The sequence below is a fragment of the Echinops telfairi genome, unplaced genomic scaffold (assembly GCF_000313985.2).
Source record: "Echinops telfairi isolate 266 unplaced genomic scaffold, ASM31398v2 ScPeMD7_3;HRSCAF=10, whole genome shotgun sequence".
In the NCBI taxonomy this organism is placed as follows: domain Eukaryota; kingdom Metazoa; phylum Chordata; class Mammalia; order Afrosoricida; family Tenrecidae; genus Echinops; species Echinops telfairi.
In genome coordinates, this window is record NW_022103899.1 from 41,463,404 (window position 1) to 41,472,060 (window position 8,657).

At 45.8% G+C, this 8,657-nt stretch overlaps 1 protein-coding gene across 1 annotated transcript in view; it reads right to left on the minus strand.

Annotated features, from left to right (window-relative positions):
- FN1 (fibronectin 1) overlaps window positions 1-8,657 on the minus strand; it is a 98,167-nt gene that overhangs the window by 23,696 nt on the left and 65,814 nt on the right. The window contains exons 25-29 of the mRNA XM_045296848.1: window positions 7,349-7,627; window positions 5,993-6,175; window positions 2,924-3,013; window positions 1,455-1,724; window positions 798-914 (exon numbers count right to left, since the gene is read on the minus strand). Coding sequence (XP_045152783.1) covers window positions 798-914; window positions 1,455-1,724; window positions 2,924-3,013; window positions 5,993-6,175; window positions 7,349-7,627 — 939 coding nt within the window. The remainder of the gene's footprint in view (window positions 1-797; window positions 915-1,454; window positions 1,725-2,923; window positions 3,014-5,992; window positions 6,176-7,348; window positions 7,628-8,657) is intronic.

Sequence of the window (8,657 nt, forward strand, 5' to 3'; positions counted from 1 at the left end):
GTCCCACGGCCCTTTAAAAAAGTCCCGATTTTTGGAAAGAATGCACGACAAGCTAGGGCATACGGTTTTCAGCTGCCATGTGTCTATTTCCCCAGGATATGAGTTTTATCAATGGTGTCCCGCTTTACCAATGTTCAAATCTGGTCACTTTATCCAAGGAGTAAGGACTACACTAGCAGGGTTCCTCGTTTGCCCTCGTATTGAATTCTATGAAGCAAAGCAGTGACCTAGGAGTCCAGTTTGACGCCTGGTGACCCATGTATAACCCAGGAAGGTGGTGCTCCAGAGAATGGTGCATGGCTGGGACGTTTTAGAAGTCAACTGCTAGGCAATTCTGAGACACCCCTGGGTAGTCTCGAACCACTACCCTTTGGTTAGCAGCAAGGGAACTAGCCATTTGCACCACGCAGGGAAGTCCTCGTTGTATGATGCAAAGGACTTTCATCTTGATTTTCCCTTTAAGCCCCTTGCCACTGAGCGGACACCTAGTGACCCTTTAGGGCAGACTAGAAATGCCCCCAAAGATTTCCCAAAGCTGTGCATCTTTACAGATGCCGAAGGCCACAGCTCTCTCCAGGAACAGCCGGTGGGTTTCAACTGCCAACCTTTTGTTTAGCAGCCATTGCCCCGCTTAACTTTACCATCAGCCTACATTCTACATATTCTTAGAAAAGACACCGTGCTGAGTGGAACCGGCAAAGTTGATGTAATGACATTTCAACGGTTGGGTCTCAGGTTACCAACCTCCAACAGACTTTGACTTGAACAGAGGGGGCAGTGGCACCTTGTCCGCTCACCTGTTTCTCCGTAGGCGATCCTGTAATACCTCACCGTGACGGCAGGAGCTTCCCAGCTGAGCAGCAAGCTGTTGGGGGTTGTGGCAATAACTTTCAGGTCCCTCGGCATATCAGAAACTAAAAAACACATGAGGACATGTTTATATCTTTAAGTTCCCAAGTCTTCACTTGCCAGAGACTGGCCTTTATGACGGCTTCATTTAATCATGTGACTATTGGTCACCATTAGCAGAATTAAAACTGTTTAACAATTCAAAGTTAAGGGTAAAAGATCATTCAATTTGTGATACAATGATTATTTTCAACTTATGAAAGGACTGTTTTCCCCTTCAACTTTCAATTTCTGCCTGATACAGTTTCCAGTGTTCTTTGGCTTTACTGTACTCATTTTTAGGGAAAGGCTTCAACACAGCCTTTTGAGTGAAACATCAGTTATTAGAAATATATAAGTATTTGCATCGGGTGAGAAACTCCTTACAATAAAGGAACTACTTTCTTTAACATCATCTAAGAGGGGAGCTATCCTCCAAACATCCTCTCACTTCTTCCCCACGTTCTGCTCAGAGAGGTTGACTTGCCAGCACAAACTATTTCAGAAGGGAGATTCTTGACTAGCAACGACCGCTGTGTTGCCTTTCAGGTGAGCAAACAAGTTACCTGTTGATTGTTGGCCAACCAAGCGGGGACTTTCTTCTCTGCCGGAGAGAGCCGTGATGCTGACCACATACTCCGTGCCCGGTAGGAGGTTGGTGAGGGTGATGGAATTCCGAGAGGGAGGCACTCTATCTTCCCGAGGTCGGCCGCTCGTGTGCTCGGGATAATGGCGGATCTTGTAACCAGTGATGGTGGCTCTCGGAGACATCCAATGGACAGTGAAAGAGTTGGCAGTGATTTCAGAAAAGTCAACGCCAGTTGGGGAATCAAGACCTGTGGTTGCCGTGAGGGCAGGAGGCCAGGGAAAGAAGGAACAAGACACCCCCAGGGTTAGGAAGGAACAAGAGTCAAGGGGCAAACAGCTCACACAGAACGCTTCGGTTCCTTCCATTTTAGTTCTTCTAACTTGTGGTGATGGTATGTTGCTTCTAAGCTACAAAAACACTTCAACAGCATTAACTCAGTTCAAGGGCCAAGGCAAGCCTTCTTAGTGTTTCCTTTTCCTAAGGACAGTAATCCAAATCATTTATACCAGCTACTACAGTATGCTTCTGTATTACATTTGGAGTTAGGGATTTAAGATAGTCTGGGAATGTATCACTTTACAGTGCGTCAGCGTTCAACTATGCCTCTGGACTCCTGTCAATGTACCTCTCGCGGTAAGATGTGCTGCCTCAAGGAAGAATAGATTTGCCAAAAGAGCCGTGACTCTGCCAAGCACAAAGGTCAGAAGCCTAAAGTCAGACCTTATTCTGAACAAACAGTAGAGCGGAAAATTCCTCGCAATTTAAGAATTTATTACATGGCAGGAAAATGAACAAGAATCAGCATTAATCTCAAATTCAAATCACTCCGCATCTCTGGGACTAAAAACAAGTTTCCCTTGCAGTCATCTCGTCCGTCTACTCTAGTCAACCACATGCTCAAATCAAACTGAGACATCCTAACTCTCTTCGCGAAACAATTGGGTTGCAAATAAATTAATGAACACACTAAGCCATACTGTGTTAAAAGTAAAAAATTTAAAAGTCATGTTTTTAAAAGGACATATTATTTATGATCCTGATAAAAAAAGAGATGAGGTGGGGGTAAACATGGTAGCTTAGCAAGGGGAAAACATGGCAACAGCAAGGACAGTGCTGAGTCAACCATCTAACAGAAGCTTCGACGGAGAAGGCCGGTCCACTATCACTTAAAAAAGAGGGGCGGCGCTTATGGCATATTCTTTTGGGTCTATTTTTTCAAAAAGGAAAGAACCACTTCAGGCCTATCATTTGCCCCCTCTGGAAGCAGAGAGCAGAATCTCAACAGTCGAGGAAGGTGTCTTATTTTTTAAGACTAGCGATCAAAAAGTCGCAACACCACCTGTAAATACACAGCCGCATTCTGGGGAGTAGAAATGGCGTTTCTCTCTGTTCTTTTAAATTGGTCAGCTACCCCTGCTTAATAAGTCCATCGCTGCCACGACTCACCTGTCTTCTGCCTTCCTTTCAGCGGAGTGCTCTCGTGCAGTTCATAGACGCTGGAGACACTGACTAAATATTCTGTTCCAGGCAGGAGATCTGAGAGAGGCAAGTGGGACTTCTGTTAACCTCACACGTGCAAGCAGAAGCAATCAAACACTCCCGGGACTACAGCTACTGATGGAACGACCACGTGTCCAGCCCACTGGCCTGCTTACGCCTACAGGAGTGCTTGTTCCTCCAGGTGATCTGTAACTAGGAGGTGATTCTGGGGTGGCCCTGCCCACCCTCATCTCAAAGTTCTGTCACCTGACCCACTCTATGAACGTGACTGAGACCTGGCACCATGTAGAGGCAGCTGACTCCATTTGCTGTAAAAATAAATAAGTAAAATACTGTTGTAGCCTAAAAGTAATATTTCTACCACCCATTTGGTGGTAGGCTGTTGAGGACCCTTAATGACTGTTTTGTGGACTGCTATTTATTTTTTATGACAGCCTTCTGAGGTAGTTTTATTCATTTTGCTGAGCAGTTTTTCCTACATCTAAGGAACGTTATAAATCAAAAGTGTAAATGTGACAGCCTGACATCAGCATATCCTCAAGAAGCGCCAGCCATATTCAAGGTAACGAAGCTGCCCATCAGTTCTGGGAGTGTGGGCTTACGTCAGTTCCACTCATTTTACAAATGAGAAAAACGAAGGCACAATTTATAAAAGACTTGTCCAAGATCATCACACAGCGCTTATTTCAGACCAAGACTGGTGCTTGTCACACTTAACGTTCACTGGGGAAAGAGTGCCAGTCCACAAAGCCAAGAAGCAGTTCTGCCATGCTAAAGTCACTGCTATTGTTAGGTCCCCTCAGGTCGGTGCGGGCTCACTGAGACCTTACACGAACAAAGAACAAAACACTGCCTGGCGTTGTGCCATCCCCCCAACTGTTCTTAGGTTCAAGGCCCGGGTTGCAGCTGCTGTGTCCATCCATCTTGTAGAGGGTCTTCCTCTTGCCCACCGCCCTTCCACTTTCCCAAGCAGGATGTCTTTCTCCAGGGACTGGTCTCTCCTGACAACATGTCCAAAACATATGAGGCGTCGTCTCACCATCCTTGCCGCTAAAGAGCTTTCTGGCTGTACTTCTTCTAAGACAGATCTGTTTGTTCATTAGGCAGTCCATCGCCCTGTCAATAGTTTTCCCAACACCGTAGTTGAAATGCCTCAATTTTTCTTTGGTCTTCCTGATTCGATGCACACGAGGCGATTGAAAATACCACAGCGTGGGTCAGAAACACACAGGGTTTTCAGTTCTTACCATGTTAAGGGCTGAGCGAAATAGTAAGTACATTGTACTGAATGTTTTCTGCTGCCCGTCTCTGAGTCTTATCTTCTAAAATCTGCTTGAAAGGTAAATGATGTTTTAAGGTCATTGTTTGGTAACGCAAGTAGTGTGAGTCATTTTTCCCTTACACAGAATGACTTGCTGTCCCTATAGATTGTACAGTGAGAGAAACTGGGAGCAACGTTGAAGGGGAACACGGCACTTTGTTGCAGGAAAGTGACCTGCCTTAATAAGAAGTGCCTGAAAGGGTCGGAACTAGAAAGAGACAATTTCCATAAATTATTGTTGTTGCTTTTTAATGTGAGTGGTTTTCACATCCTTAGCCCTCTGAGAAATCCTGCTAACAGATTCTTTCTAAAGTACAAGGGAAACTTCTGGCTCTTTCTTTAAAACAACACCCAGAACCATCCCAAGCAATCAAATGCTTAAGTGTTCAAACGGTAAACAGATTACCTGTGGCCACTTAATAAAAAAAAAAAGAGAGACTAAAACAGATACCGTGGCATAGTAAGTTCCAAATCTTGATTTATTTTTCTCTCCCTAACCATTAGTCATAGTATTTCTTTTGACATTCATTTATTTTTCTGTGTGTCTTTGAAAGCTGGATTCAAAGTCTTTGAACTTCACTGCGGGTTATTTTCATCACTGATTTTTTTTAAGCGGTGTAGATAACAAAGTTACTAACATGGCCATCAGTACAGCATCTTTCAAAAGGTGACTTTGTTTGTTAATGCTGTCCGGGGCTATTTGGACTCACAGCTTCCCCGGTTGATTAAAGAAGCATCGCTTGGCCCTGGACCACTCTCGCAAGAGGAGGTCTGTTGGAGCCCCTTGTTTCAGCTTACCTCCTTGAGGATCTTCCTCTTTTTCATGAACCCTCTACTTTTCCAAACACGATGGCCTTCTCCAGGGATGATCACATGGCCAAATCGAGCAAGACAAAATTCTCACCATTCTCACATCTAAGGGCTTCTGCCTGTTACTTCCGCAGCCCATGCATTCAAAACTGTAGAGTTAACACATGGCCTGAAGCGCGCAGTGGGTGACTCTGCTGAATCTACTTGCTCTCAGTTGCTGCTAATTGAGAACTCAGAATTCTCCTCCTTATGCTTTAAATCCATTGCTATCAAGTGAATGCCAACTCACAGCAAGGGGTGGAGAATGTCCAGCCCTTGGGCTAGTCAAGGCCTGAAAATCACCAACACCAGTTAAGTTCACACACTTCACCCCAGAGAAGCGGCTCCGGCCATCACCACATTCTCCCCACTGCTGCCATTGAGTCAATGCTGACTCACAGGACCCTAAAGGACAGGGTAGACCTGCCCTTGTGAGTTTCTGAGACTGTACCTTTTTATGGAAGTAGAAAGTCCCATCTTTCTCCCAAGGAGCTGCTGGTGGTTTCGAACTATTGACCCTGCAGATTGTAGTGCGGTGTGGCCACTACACTACCAAGACTCCTAGTGCCATCCCCCTTCATGTGAGCTAATTAAATATTTGACCAGCAAGGCCCACACATGATGCTATAAATATCCAAATGGCGTCTAGCAGAAACGGTTCCCTGCCCTGCTACATAGGGGCTTTCTTTCCAGCAGCCAGCAGTCTCATCTTGCTCCCATGAGCGCGTGTGTTCCAACTGCCCACCTTGCAGTCTGCAGTCCAGTGCCCAATCGCCAGCACCCCCAGGGCTCCCTTCACCATGCTCTAAGTGATGGTTTGTGAACAGATGCGTCTGCCTGCTTACTTGTTAAGACCACGGCATTGTCGGAAGGAGAGATGGACAGCTCCGCAGCATCGTCCTCGTTCCTCACGGGAGAGTACCGCACCAGGAAGTTGGTCAGTTCGATAGACGAAGGTGGGGCCCAGGTGATGCGCATGGTGTCTGGACCGATGTTGGTGAATTTCAAGTCAGTGGGAGGAGGGACGGCTGGGTTCAAATATGAAGGAAGAATTGAGTGACTGTCATTTAAAAATGAAAGTTAACAACAAGAATAACTGGGAAGTTAACCAGTATGGCATGCATGAAAGGCATCGTCATGGATCATGCAAATGATCGAACGCTAATCTAAACCACGGTCCACTACTATTAAAAAGTAAACACCACGCACAGCACTGTTAGGCTCCTTTCACCTTTCTGCCATCCTCTCTCGGTTTTAAAAGAAGAATTCACAGCTAGTTTCCAATACATTAATGGCAAGTACATCGTCAATCACAACCAAATACGATTTTAACCCGAGGCTGGAGAGGCTTAAGTTGCCACACAGCAAAGAGAAACATAGCAGCGCTACGTTGCGAAACAAACACATGCACACAGACGGGCAGGTAACACAGTCCTATGTTTCCCCCGAGGTAGTAGGTCTACAGCTACTGGGAGAGCTACGATTCCATTTAGTGTTTTCTACTCCCGAATGCAAAGGATTCATGCAAATGGGTTCTCAGCATGTTTCTTACCATGCAGGGCAGAGAACCTTTATAATGCTGCATGCTTGCCCCCAGACCGAGGTGAAAGAGGTGTCTCTTATCGGACGGCGAGATGGCAATGAAACTCCAAAGCAGAGTTCTCTCTGGCCTCAGGCCAACTTCCACCCCTCTCTGTAAGTCTCGATGGGCTTTCAGTCCGCCACATAGCAGGACCTTGGCACACCCCTCTCTGTAAGTCTCTATGGGCTTTCAGTCCGTCACATAGCAGGATCTTGGCACAGCTCATCAAGAGGAGAAGGAAGGACACAAGGGTACATTCTGAAATCATATTTCTTCTTACTGTTAACTGGCGCTCCTGATACAATTCAAGATTAATGTGAGATACTGAAAATACTTGAGGTCTGCCAGTTTAATTACTGTTGCCATCTTGTGTCGAGCTGATATGATATCTACAGTTTTTAAGCTTCTCCTCCTAGTGGTGGACCGGAAGTGCACTTACGACCATTTGCCCATGGCGCCGTTCAATCAGTTTAGCACACGCATGTGCTTCCTTATCCCTGATACGCAGTCTTTGGCAAACGGTTGGGTTCTCCCTGGAAACATCCAGTTTCACCAGAGCGACTGGTGGGCAGCATGCAACACTATCCATGTCTCAAACACAGAAGTTTTCAAAATTCACCCGTTTGCTGTGTCAGTGTAGTAGGGGCACTCTCGGCGCCATTAATGAGCGTGATGACGCTGATGTCATAGTCAATGCCCGGCTCCAGCCCTGTAACTGTGTAGTATCCCACTGAGGAGTCCACAAAATCTTCAAAAATGGGGATACCTTCTCCTGCCGCAACTACTGTGATGCGGTACCCAATAATGGTGGAAGAGTTTAGCGGGGTCCACCTCAGGCCGATGCTTGAATCGGTTATATCGACAAAGCTTAGGTCAGTGAGTTGGGGCACTTCTATTGAGTTACAAAGCAAAGAGGGGTGGGGATGGGGCGGACAAAAGGAAAACAGAGGCAAAACAGGAGGGGGGGGGAATAAAAGCAGTGTATATCAGGTTATAAGTAGTAAAACGGATTGTTAAAGCAATGATGGTAATATGCACTCTGTTTCAAACGATCCAAAATAAGATGTCCTAGGCACCAGGAACAGTTTGCTTCCAGGACCAGCGGTTACAAGTTTCCTTTAGGGATCTTCTTGGGTTTTCAGGCTGGCCCTCCATAGCACCACTTGAACTGCTCAGGCTCCTAAAAGTTGAAGGCCTGTTCAGAAATGCCAACTCCATACCCAGAACTCTGATGGTCTATCTCCAGTGTTGAGTGTCTTTAAAAAAACCCAGATTTTTAGTAGGAAAATAAAGCTTGCATGGAAATGGTTTAAAAAAAAAAAGTCTACTGAATTTTTTATTGTTGTTTTTTAAATTTTTAGTTTCATATAAAAACTCATCACAGTCTCATGATCATAATGCTAGGCATCATGACTGTACGGGGTGAAATGTCCCTTTCAGAAACACAGGCAGGCGGGGGAGAGCTTGGCCTGCGTACATGGCTCCTGCTAAGGTTTTGTTAAATTCATAATCAGATTAAACTGATCAGCATTAGTTAATCATCCCACCAAAGAGTGCCATGGAAACACAAGCTGTTACGTGCTTCCTTCGGAGAAAAGCTCATCTCTAGCTAGGTCTCTTCAGGTGGTCTTTCAATCCCCAAGAAGGACACCCTGTGGCTTTCCTCCTCCCTATTTTTAAAGAAAGGTTTGGAACCACAAGGTGAGGACAGTCTATGTCACCCAAGTGCTAGTGCTGTGAGTTAGTTAATTGTGCCAGTCTGGCCGAGAATCACATGTGGGGCTAATTGAAAGGCTGAGGGATAAATGGATGGTGAGCCTCGCCTTTCTACTTGTCGGGTCTCTTGCTTTGCGATGGTCACACCAGGGTGCAGCTGCCTTAGCAGTTCCCTGCTTCAGCTTGCAAGATTGACTTCCTACAAGACATCC